At 37.9% G+C, this 13,364-nt stretch overlaps 1 protein-coding gene across 1 annotated transcript in view; it reads right to left on the bottom strand.

The window, feature by feature from the left end:
• Window positions 1–343: 343 nt before the first annotated feature.
• The window catches only part of LOC139122377 (neuromedin-K receptor-like), a 30,086-nt gene continuing 17,065 nt past the window's right edge, over window positions 344–13,364 (bottom strand). Inside the window, exons 2-4 of the mRNA XM_070687762.1 lie at window positions 2,987–3,385; window positions 1,655–1,870; window positions 344–665 (exon numbers count right to left, since the gene is read on the bottom strand). Coding sequence (XP_070543863.1) covers window positions 480–665; window positions 1,655–1,870; window positions 2,987–3,385 — 801 coding nt within the window. The 3' untranslated portion in view covers window positions 344–479. The remainder of the gene's footprint in view (window positions 666–1,654; window positions 1,871–2,986; window positions 3,386–13,364) is intronic.

The following is a 13,364-nucleotide window of genomic DNA, read 5'->3' as shown; positions in this document are numbered from 1 at the left end:
GCAGACTTTGAATGCGGAGACATATGTGAGAGAAAAACATTTGATTGCGACGCAGACTTTGAATGCGGAGACATAAGCTTATGTAAGAGAAAACATTTGATTGCGAAGCAGACTTGAATGCGGAGACATATGTGAGAGAAAAACATTTGATTGCGAAGCAGACTTTGAATGCGGAGACATATGTGAGAGAAAAACATTTGATTGCGACGCAGACTTTGAATGCGGAGACATATGTGAGAGAAAAACAATTGAATGCGACGCAGACTTTGAATGCGGAGAACAGGTAGTTTTGGGCCACCGTAAAATCTCGATAGAATACCCTATCAGGTAAGTCCAATATCAGGCCAGTCGAATGATTATATTTTTGATGTGACTTATTACCAGAGATATATAGATACATGTTTTTTTTCAAATGTGGTGCTTTGATATGTGTGAAATAATCTTTCCTTTCCGGTTATTCAACTCATTTGTTTTTTTCTTTATTTTACCTGGACCGGTGCAACAGTGTCTCTACTTCGTGATGATGACCGACTGTTTAGGATTGGAACACTTCGCATCGAGGTACACGTTGTTGAAGTCGTCAAAGTTCGGGGTCTCGGCAGAAACGAGTAAGCGTGAAGAACGTGAAGGTTTCTAAAACGTACACACAGTTGCTTTGCGTCAGCCTATTGGAAAAGACGATATACCGTATCGTTTAATTTCCATTATTTTTGTTCTATAAAACTCACACTTCTCAGTCATCTCTGTCCAGTCAGAAAGACGTTGTATTAGCCTTTCCATCACGAGTCATTGTGTAGGTATACAATATAATCAAGCAATAATGTACCCCTCCCGGCCCATAATGGACGAAAGCAAACTTTACACGATGTAATGTACGAGACGAAGTCGAGTACATTATGAAGTGCAAAGCTTACTTGAGCCCTTTATGGGCTGGGAGGGGGTACATTATTGCTATTATTTTATAGTTTTGATAATTTAAGTGAATTTGTAGATGTATAAAATATCTGGGCCGAAGTGTTGGATGATGGGATACATTATCAGTAATAATCTGTGGGATGACGTGACTGGTATTGACAGGGCTATAATATAATAAATGATAAATGTTATCATTGACAAATGAATAGGATTCATTTTCAAACAACAGCATGGACATATCATATCCGAAGACAAGACATCAAAACAAGTCCAATAACGAGTATGAAGTAAGTCAATGATTTATCAGGTTCGAGGAACAAGCTTTTTTAAATAGACAATGTTGATTTGACAAGTTGAACTCCAGTTCTATATGGTGTTGGGTGTTAGACAAGAAACTCTATTTCAAAAATGAACAAGGATTTTTAAAAAAAGGATTAATCTTCTGGACCTAAAGTAGCGCACTAGAAGTACATTCTGTTGCATATGATAGATTTTACAACATAAATAAGCATGCACACAGTGACTGAAATATAAATCGTGATTCCAAACTCAAGAATAGTGTCATATTGGAGAAAGTTCAGTCTATTGATTGACTATTTTACTGATTTTGGTTTACAGTTCTGTAAGTCCGTTGAAAACATTTGAAATTTAAGGCTTGGAATTCATTGCGTGGTCAATTAAATTTGATGCTGCAAATAAATCCACAATCTGATGTTTAGCTGGTATTAGCACTACTCACCCGGAATCCGTCGTTATAAAAGCTGTAGATGATTGGATTCATAAAACTGTTCGACATCGCTAGCCACAAGACACAAGCATTGACTTTTCTAATCATATCTTGACGCTCTTCGTCGCCGAAAAGGTATGGAAAGAACTTTACCACCATGTTGAACACTTGCAGGGGTAACCAGCACAGTCCAAACAGCAACACGACAATTATTAGCATCTTAATTATCTACAAGAGGAATGAAAACGTCATTGATGCCATCTTTGATCATATGCTTTTGCTGTCTACCTTTACCATGTGCTACTTTTATTATCAGCAATTTTTCAGTTAGTGCACCTGTTCAAAAACAGGTTTCAATGTTTCTGTATTGTGGCGAGTTTCCAACACAAATATACATATATCAATCGGTTTGGGAGATCAACACAATTGCTTAGAACAATATCAATAACAAGTATGCATAAAATCTTTCACTTCGTAAACCTAGCCAAAATTGGCAAAATTTCCCAACAACAAAACTCCACAAATTTTACGGAAGAAAACGGAAAGCATCCATTAAACGAAATCAATGCCACCATTTTAAATATATTAAGATCCATATTGACCAGCGAGTGGTGTAAAACAACTATGCTTTTTTACTAATATTCTATATTTACCAGCTTAAGCTCCACAGATTATATCTTTTTTCAATCTTTAAATTCCGTTACAGTAATCTTAATCTTGGCGCACACATTTTATTTGGTCAGTAATATGTAAGCACGTATCGGACAGAAATAACCATAAATTGCTGACTAGTCGCCTTGAGAGGCAGAGGAATCTGATTGAGAACATGGATCAATTTAGAGGAGCAGCTTATCGATGTGAAGCACGCCGCTTTAAGGGTGATAGGGCCATTAAATTTCTTACCAACAATTTTCGTTATTTTTCTCTAACAGTAAGACGTCTGTGAGGATGAGATTACGACAAAAATCACCCTTAAGGAAACCCTGTATACACAGGGAACGGGACGATTGTATGTAATAATGTAATTAGTGCATTCGAAATATTGCAACTCCCTTGTACGTTTCCCATTGCCAACGACGCATTTAACGTGTAAAAGTGAGCACGTTCACAATCGACTTTTTGACCTCGGAAGACATCGTGTCGCTGTCCCTTGATTATTGTGAATTTTCGTGTAAACAACGGAAACACTAAAAGAATACAGTGCCAATAAAAATAATGCTTGAGGTGGATCGAATATCCTCAGGCTTGCCATTCTTGTTAACCATAATCGCAATGTCACTGGATCTAAAATGCCGTTGTATTTTTTTATCATAATGTAATTAAAATGCGATTTTTCATAATTACCCTTTTCTTGGATTTTGTGCACGACTCGTCCCTGATTCTGTCAGCGTTGCCGGGAATTTGGCGTCCCCAAAGTTTTATTCCGATTTTGACGTAGGTGTAAAGAAGGGCGATGAAAGGCACAATGTACGACACCAAAAAGATACATATCTCGTACACTGACGCTGCCGTTGCTGAGGGCCACCAATCTGTACACAGATAAACCGTTCGTCCGTAGTCGAATGGCTTCGCTCTGGCAAACACGGCCTGTACGATGGATAACGACACCGACACTAGCCATATCAATGCAATCAGTACTTTCCCTTTGGTCTTCGTTATTCGGATCTTCAAGGGATGCATGACAGCAAAATAACGATCAACGCCGATCGCCGTGAGTGTGTATACACTCACGAAGACAGAAACCTAAAAGAGAATACAAATGACTTGCTTGTTTGAACTTATATCACAGCCCACTACGACACGGCCTGGTACGACAAGTTATTTCCCGGGTGATGCCGCGTGATGTTTCAACGTGAACACGATTGGAACTAATTTGGAATAATTGGATTTTCATATTTTGCAAATTACTTAAAAATGTTAGGTGCCATATAGCTGCATGTTGCAATATCGCAAATTACTCATATAAACAAGTGTGTAATATAAAAAGAAAAGCAGGTGAGATAACATTTGTAGACTAAATCGACATTACTTCACCATCCAATTATCCCGAATTAGTTCCAATTGTGTTCATGACAATGTACCCATGCAGCTAAAGTACCGATGATGAATATAAGTTTGCAAAATCAACAAATTATGAGGAGTCAGCAATTCGTTGTATCACGAGATTGTGTGTCATAGAATATAATGTGTATTACCTTTTGAGTAAAGGTAGATTACGTAAGAGAGTAAAGTTTAAATGTGATAAATGAAAAATGAATTTCTTTTAGAGAGAAACTATTATGAGAAAACTTAAGTTGTAACTAAGGCAGAGTTCCCGGGCTGCAAATAAAGTCATCAATCTCAATCCGACCGGCTTTTCCGTCTTCAATTACAAAAGTATTACAGTACCGTTGTACCTCCGATATCTGGTAAGGACTGGACAACGTATGACTACTGTTCGCCACAGACAGCTTGATGCTCTCCCAAAGTAAAACGAAGAGTGAAGGTAGACATAGTTGTGACACTTATCGTTATGTAATCTTTGAAACACGGACAGTTAAAATACACACACGTCCTTCCTTGCAGTTTTTCCCGTAGCCTTCAATAATGATATAAAACATCGTCAATTATCGCAGAATTATCACTATCACATGCAATGCATCGCGCTAATTTATCATTTTCGGGCAATGCACCTTTCTCTGTAAAGTTAAACCATGCTTCGAGTTCCTTGTCCTTTCTTTGGAAGCTCTTAATTCGTTCTGCCATTTCATCATGATCGGCTTCGCTACTCGACGTCATCGCCCTTCTCTTAAACTTTGTCTTCGTCGGTTTGCAAATTCGATTCACCTTTTGAATTACTTGAATTTTCACTCTATAAACGCCTAAACATCGTTTTCAGACATCATTGCTATCTAATTTATTTGCGTTGTGATTTCTGTACATTTCTTCTCTACTATCTGACTATCTTTATTACCTGATGTACATTCAACGGATTCCGATGCCAAATCCGCAGCCGAGGAGTCATTCTTTGCACAATCGTTGAGCAAATCGCGCTCACTAAGACCAGAATTATCGTACACCTCACTATATTTCCTACTCGATAAAGCGTCAACGTGAGCAATTGCTTTCCATGGCTTGTGAACGATTTCAGAATCTTAGCCCTTAACTTTAAGTTTTTACCAAGCGATTCTGTCTGATGGTTTCTTTATCTTAAGTACATTTGCAAGGTCAGTAACGATCTTAAATTTAGCAGAGCGCAAATATGGGTCGCACTGAGATAAACCGTTCAATGCTGCTATAGTAGAGCGGATAAGTGAGAAAATATATCAAATTGTGATACAAGCATGAAAATTGGCATGTTGGCACATTTTAGGTCACCTTTTAAGAAAAAAACGCTAGCCACGAAGAAATCCAATATGGCGGCCATTTTTCAAGATGGCCGCCAAATCGACTGTCGGAAAAATGAAATCATTGATGATTTGGGACATAATCATCTGAATTTAACAATTTTGGTGGCTAAACCCATGTTTTCAACTGTGTTGAGTCTATTTCTGATGTTTATGTAAGCATTCGGTTCCACACATGGTTTGAGTAAGGCAAATGCTCAGCAAAAATTTATCTACAGAGAACGGGGCCGGTTGGATCAGATTGACATAGTTAATTTGGATAATAGAGGTCACTTGGGTAAGCATAGATGGAAATCACTCACAACACACACTGAGATGATCTGCTGAATTCTTGTATTAAAATAAAACAACAATCATGAAATTTGTCCGAGGACAATACAAATGCTCGAACCCGTATGCAAAACAACGTAATTTAGTGAAGCTAACCTGTTACCAGGCAGTATTTCGTATAATGATTTGTGCTGATAAAGTTTTACTGTCCGATCAGCAAGTGTAGGCACTTAGTGTTCTGTTCCAGCTGATTAGTGTCCGTTATTCAATCAGCCAGTCAAACGTTACTGATACACGCAGGACAGCCTTGTACATCCTTCACCGGAAACTTCTTTGACATTAAGTAGTCCTCCACATACAGCAGCAGAACATCAGACAATTCTATCGTACTGTGGTTAACAACCTACAACACCTTTTGTTTCATTGTTTTGAAATGCATCGAGTCCGTATAACACAAAACAAACTCTGTATGGCCACTTTCAAGGCTAGCGGCTTCCCCGTGAAATGTACTGAGCGTTTTCACGCCTGTATATCCACAAAACACTGGAAACACTTTTTTTATTGTTCTGTCCTTGAACAGTCTTGGAGCTTATATGTAAACAGTAAACTGGCGGTATAAATCTTACTAAGCCAGCGGTTCACTCATAAGCCCAGGCGCTCCTTAGCTGGGTAGTCTGCTTAGATCGATTTTCGGATCGATCTATTGATCCCGTAGTCGATATGCCCGCCACTGTAACCTAAATACTCACAAGGTGTGCAACAGAATCACTAATAACACGCGATCCGGGTTTACAACTGGCCGTGCGCTCACACAAAACATTCAAAACTACACTCCCATATATCTAGTTGGATCACAAATTTAACCATCTCCTCGAAAATCACGCTGATGAACGTGTTACTCGCATCATCTTGAAGAAATCGGCCGTGTTTTGAGACCAAGCGCAGTGAAATGCGGCCTGTAGAACGATTCTACCATATGATGTAATTTATTCTACTACTGATTGGCTAATCAACGACCGAAACGAGGGTCATTTGCAAGACGTCACTGATGAAGTATAGTTGAACCAATCAGCAGTGGAAAAAATTATGTCATATGGTAGAATCGTTCTGCAGGCCGCGTTTCACTACGCTTGGTCTAAAAACACGGCCGATTTCTTCAAGATGATGCGAATGTAGTTTTGAATGTTTTGTGTGAACGCACGGCCAGTTGACAAATCGGGTGGTGTGTTGTTTGAGTGATTCTGTTGCACACCTTGTGAGTATTTAGGTTAGAGTGGCGGGCATATCGACTACGGGATCAATAGATCGATCCGAAAATCGATCTATTTAGCGGACTACCCAGCTAAGAAGCGCCTGTGCTCATAAGTGTCAAATATGCTCTGAGTTACTTGCTTAAAAGAGTCGAATTGTGGAGCCTCCGTCCTGATACTCTAGCTTTTAACATGGATCGCCTTATTTGAACTGTTTGTCACTGTCTCTGTGTTTGACAACGGCAGACCGTCTCTCAATACGAGCGTTCGTGAATAGCTGAACTGATCACATGGCAAACACGGCGATTGTGGGCGCCGTAGACACTGGGGACAGTATACGTGATTGTCCTACCTCCTTGGATAAAATCGAGCGAAACAGCCGTGATCTGTATTGAGTCTCTCTGTGGTTGATCCTACACAATCTTGGAATGTTACTCTAATATAATTTTGCTATCATGCTGTAATCTGAAATGATTCTTGGCTCGGCGATCCATTTGTTTGGCAGCCAAAGCCAAGGACGGCCAAATTTTCTCAAGCCTCCACGCTTCCCCTCTCACTTACATGCGTATTAATACACTAGTGTAAATAAGCGTAGCAAACAATAAAGTTTCCTATTGAATGTAACAGTAATCACTCAAAAAAGTACGTTTAAATCTAACAGATGACTCTACTAAAATGAAAATCAGATTACGTTGCTTGGATGATAAACAAGTCGCGTAAAGATGCACTACTTCAATATCGGCGGATTACTATATATGAAAGGCAATGTGTGATACTGGCTCAACCTTGGAGAGTTGTCTTACACGCGAACATTATATAAAACACAACACACAGTGAAACGACAGTGTGTCTATATGAACAGCTTTGAATTCTCTAAACAGGTTATGCAAAATTTCACCTAGATACATTTATTTTTGATATTTTTCACTCTCGGGTCAGAAAACTGCTCTACGAGTGAATTACAGTACAAAAAATACATTTCATGTATTAAAAAACTAAAAATAAAATTGTAATAAAAGATTTTCACTTCTCAACCACTTTTTTGCTATTTTTGATGTTTTTTACGACATACCAGCATTCTGTATGTCTGTAAGTGTATTTAGCTCATATCAAGCAATGGGAGAAAAATGTAAAATGCTAATTAACCAGCCCTATTATCCGTAAGTTAGTCGCATTTCAATTGTCAGGACCAGAGCCAGCCTAGGACAGCTGAACAAACGATTAAAGGGCTACCTTTGTCAATGATACGATATAGTGAGTGGATCAATGTTGTTTTTATGAATCGATATTGCTTTGACCCTGGTCATGTGATCTGGGTCCCAAGAAAAACAGTTTTATGTTTGTGTGATTCGTTTTAATGGTGTTGTAGGACCAAATTGGGGTCCCTTCATCAGTCGCTCGAATGGTTTTGTATTCCCCCTTGTTTAGTTTGACATTAGCCATTGTTTTAAAAAAAGTTGCTAGAATCTTTATGTTTTAGTCTGGGTGTTGCGTTGTTTGTTGCTCAGACCATCCGTTTAAATTGTGCTCGTGGTCCGTTTTTCTTGGAAATGAATGCCTTTTATGTCTTTCTTCCTTTTCTATATTATGATATTTTTTCAGAAAAACTCTGGCCAGTGTGTGATCGCAATAATTATTTTCAGTTTCCTATTAAAAATTGTTTGATTAGGATGGTTTTGATGATTGGACTAAAGGTGGTTGTGTGCAGTTTTGTTGTTACGACATTATTCTTATCTTTGTCAATGAGGTATAGCTGACGTTTTGTTAACTTCTTTTCTGATACAAAATATTTCTGTTTTTCTGTAATCTCGTTGTTGAAGTTATCGTGTGAAGAAATTTACCCCTTTTATGAAGTCCACATTGTTGCTGCATGTGTGAGCATATCTAAAGAATTCATTTTCAACAATCCCCTGAAATGTTGTTTGGGTGGCAGGAACTTCTCAACAGATATTGAAATGTGTCAGTCGGTTTTGTGTGGGTTTTAAAATGGAGCCGTTCTGCCTCCATATATTTGTTTATAGTATTCTCCATTGAATTCAAATATATTGTGTTTGAGAATAATCGAGAGTAGGGCTTTTATGTAGTTTTTTGTGGTTTTTGACATCGTTTGTGTTGGGTGGTGCTATTTTAGTGTCCTTCGCCACGATAAGAGCGCTTATGGCGTTCTTTTGTGGCGTGTTTGTGTGCATTGATACCACCGTAACGTCTAATATTATATAAATAGAGATTGCCGGTATTTTTTTTTAATTCCAGCTTGTTAAGGAAGCCTTTTGTGCCCTTGATATTTGTTGATTGTCTTTGGATTATTGTTTTTATGAAATAGTCTATAAATTCGGAGATTTGTTGTTTTTTTGCCTGGAAACAGCAACTCATATTAAGGCATCACATAAAGATTGTTCCTTCCGGTTGGGTTTGTGTATATTGGTAGAAGATACTATCATGGTGTGCACATTTTTTCTGATGTTGGTTTCAAAACGAATTTCTGCTATATAAATCTTAGTTACTTCCATCTAGTTTTCCTGTTTCGGGTTATCTATTGTCAGAAGTAACCACATGGACTTATCTATGAAAAGATGTCTGATTGATTGACTCTCATGATATAACGCAATCTCATGATGCGCATTAATATGTTAATATATCGTACGAGTTTTTTCCCATTTGGGTATTTTGGAGTGGGAATATATTTCAAGCCTTTGCTTAATGTTTTGATTCAAAATTTGTTAACATTTCATTTGAAAGGTTTTTTGATATATCTGAGGTTCTTTCTCAGTTCTTGCTTTTGTTTAACCTTCCATTTTAAGGGCTTCGTGTCTTTTTTTGCATTTTAAGTTTCTTGCTTTCTTTGTTTGAGAAGACTTTTTCATTTGTTGAATTTTTTTGTTTGTTGTTATGTCTTGGTGTGTGCAGTGCCGGACACGTGGTTTAGTGCGACGGTAGCTTTCTTTATGGAGGATGTGGTGACCTATATGAAGGTCGGTTGTTTTTTGGGTTTTTTTGACAGAAGAGAAGATTATTTTTTCTTGCCTTTGAAAGCTAGCTTATAAGCTTTTTTGCAGATTCCATGAATTTTGTTGAAAAGCTCCTTTCCTTTCGTTTTCCGCCTGGTTTTGCTGTTTGGTCAATGCTTTCGCTATACCTCATTGGCAAAAAAAGAGTAATGACGTAACAGCTAAAGTTTTCTACACAACAACCGTAAACGCATCCTAATCAAACAATGTTTGATAAGAAACTGGAAAATTGAACAATCAAACACTGCGCCCGATTTTCCAGAAAAAACCTATCACAGCATGCAAAAGGAATAAAAACATAAAAGACATCATCGTTCGAGCAAAAACAAAAACACCAGGACAGTTTAAACGAAGTCTGAGCAACAAACTACGCAACAATCAGACCACAACATAACGTTTCTAGCAACTCTCTTTGATGAACAATGGCTTCCATCAAACTGAACATGTGGGGATATAAAAACCATTCGAGCGACTGATGAAGGGACCTCACTTTGGTCCTGAAACACCATTTAGACGAATCACACAAACATAAAATCGTTTGCCCGGGGACCAAGATCACATGATAGGGTCAAAGCACAATCGATTCACTGGTTGCTTACCATGTTTACCGTTGTCATAAAACCACATTGATTTACTCTCATACCATATCACTAAGAAGGGTAGAAACAATGTGTGCTGCCTTCATTTCCTGTTCCATACTGTATCTGCTTTCAAAGGGAAGGTAAATAAATCTGCATGGTACTCATGGAATGTCTTTACGGATATCTCTGACACCTGTCGAACATTCACTCAACAACCGGCATCAGCCATTGAAGAGGGTCTTGCAGTTTTAGAATTTTCTTGAAAGGTGTGGGTGTCATGGCAGTGGTCTGATTTGCACAGTGCCGTACTTTGAAGTTTTTCTGCCTAAAACTAATATCAAGTAAATGTTGACAAGATAGAGTTTTAGTATTTGGTATGAAAAAGTACACAACAGTTTTTTTTTAAAGTTGGCTATGGTTCCACGAGTGTTTGTTAAACAGTAAAGTTTTATATGTTTTCCATTTTCAAGATGAACGGAATAACAAAATATACCTTTAAAACCTGAAAGAACAATTCTCAGGATACAATTTGACATATAATTCACTGAAATCGGTAGTGAATTGTGCATTTTATGCCCTAAATTATAGTATATGGATTTGCTTAGAAGCTCTATTGGAAAATAGCCAACATACAGCCATCATCTTAGATAAACAAAAAAATGCAATACAGTCTTTTATGCCATAAATATAGTATATAGATTTGCATGGAAGCCCGCTATCGCCATGCAGCTGCCATCTTGGATGACAAAATCAGAAAAATATACATTTAAAACATGCAATAGTAGTCTCAGGAACATAAAAACATACAATTTTACGCAAAAACCATTTAAACGGATAATAAATTGTGCATTTTACGCCTTAAAAACTAGTATATGGATTTGCATGGACGCCATATTGGAAAATGGCCGCCATTACGGCCGCCATCTTGGATCGACATAATTACAAAATATGCCTTAAGACCTGCAAAACCAGCCTCAGGCACATAAAATATACAATTTGACACAGAAACCACTTAAATCGTTCATAAATTCTGCTTTTTATACCTTAAAATATTTGCACGGCAGCCATATTGGAAAATGGCTGCCATAAGCCGCCATCTTGGATTTCCTTGTGGCTAGCGTTGTTTTTTTTACTAAGTGATACACTATTGATGGTTGTGAAAAGTTTCATGCTTGTGTCATAAAATGAAATATTTTGCCAAAATACCACACTTATCTGCTCTACTATTTAGGTTCGCGTTCTGCTGTAGTGTATTGCCGCTGCCCTGGAGTAAGGGAACGCCCTCCAGTAACTAATAGTTTCTCGATTTTGTCCTGTTTCAGGGTCTGGAAAGCCTGTTGACAGTTCGCATTCAACACGATCTTTACTTCTTCCTTCAATAAATTATTCAGCGGATTAGCAAATCTTCCAACAATCTCTAATAAAACGACGACAGAATCCAGCTAAACGTAAAGGTGCACGGACATCAGAGACATTCGTACATTGCATTGGCACTCTGTCACGCTGAAACATTCACGAGACGTAACCTGAGAAATAACATGCTGTACCAGGCCGCGTTGTACGGAGTTGTTACACATCTTCACATTGTTCTACAAATCTCAAGCACAAGCACTTTATCATTCATCATATGAATGATCAGGTCATTCATGCAGGTGGTATACCACCTACGTTAATGACCATAAGCGCTGACGATAGAAAAAAAGACAACATTATCTATTAATCGTGTAGAAGCGAGAAACCTAAACCACCAGGGTTGGAACGGAACATGTTTACGTTTAATACTGAACCATAACTGAACTCTTAATGGCACCGCCTATTTCAAGCGAAGACACATCTTCATTTTGTTATTCATAATGTAATATGTACAAACTATCTTAGCACTCCAACAGGCCTCAAAAGCGTTTAACTAATTGCAAAGGGGAACGTCAACAATCGAATTCCTGATCTAACATAAGCTTATGATGTTAACTAAAACTTTGAATTAACCATTTTGAACATAGTCTTCCGGAGCATAATCAGCTCCTTGTTAAAAAAGGTTGTTTATTCAGCTGTACTCCAGTATCAAGTACTGTGGGAAATTTGTTACAGCACAATTTCCCTCTCGTTGAAATACAATTTGATAAAGATTAATATTGCCAGTCTTTTGCGTGCAAATTCAATGGTATCTAGCTGGAACTAACATCAGTCTGAGTAAGTATTATATATATTTCATTTATTATAATGCTCTCGTGAACTCAGTAATTTACAAGATATGAACACTTGAAAACAACTTCGCAACTATCCCAACCTTCACTCTGGTTTTTACTGGGAATAGCCTCAAGCTGTCTGTTGCGAACGGTAGTCGTACGTTGTGTCCAATCCTTACCAGGTATCGAGGGTACCACGTGATTGTAATACTTGTGTAATTGAAGACGAACATGCCGGTAGAATTGAGATTGATGGCCTTATTTACAGCAGGGGAAATCAGCCTGAGTTACAACTTCAGCTCTTTGATAATCGCCCCTCTCCTCCGAATGAATTTCATTTTTATTTATTACAATTCAAGTTTACTTTCTTACGTAATCTATCTTTACACTAAAAGTAATCCACATTGTATTCTAATGGCATACCATCTCGTGATACAACGAATTGCTGACTCTTCATGATTTGTTGATTCTGCAAACTTTCATTGTCGGTACTTTTATTACCGCCTGCATGGGTACATTGTCACGTTGAAACATCACGCGGCATTACCTGTACATGTGTACAATCATGTTACTTTCTTAAATAAAGATGCTGACGTATGATAAAATGCTGATAGTTACGTATTACTTGTTCTAATCGTGATTCATTATTCCATCGTTCGATGTAAGAAATTTTAGGCAGTGATCCAACGTCATGTCGAATGCGCAGCAATTTAACCGGCGTCTCTTTGGCGCGTCCATACGTTGAGCTTTTATAGCATGGATGAGTTAATGTGGGAATTACATAGATATTAGGTTGATGTGGAGATAAGATATATATGAGGTTAAATGTGGAAATAACATAAACATTATTGTTCGAGTAATTTTTCAGAATACATTTTTCTTTTCATTCTGCTCTCAAATAAAACATTGCTGTTACAAATTATTGTAGTCTTGGCGGCACTGTTATTCATGCGAGTGTTCTTTAAAGGAATGTGCGGGAATTGATCACTTCTAAGGTTTAGAGGTTTAATAGCGGCCCTGTCAATCTTTCTTCGACGTATT

This window comes from Ptychodera flava, chromosome 22, assembly GCF_041260155.1.
Source record: "Ptychodera flava strain L36383 chromosome 22, AS_Pfla_20210202, whole genome shotgun sequence".
NCBI classification, from domain to species: Eukaryota; Metazoa; Hemichordata; class Enteropneusta; family Ptychoderidae; genus Ptychodera; species Ptychodera flava.
Note: the sequence above shows the minus strand (reverse complement) of the source record. Positions and strands in the feature narration are given on the sequence as shown.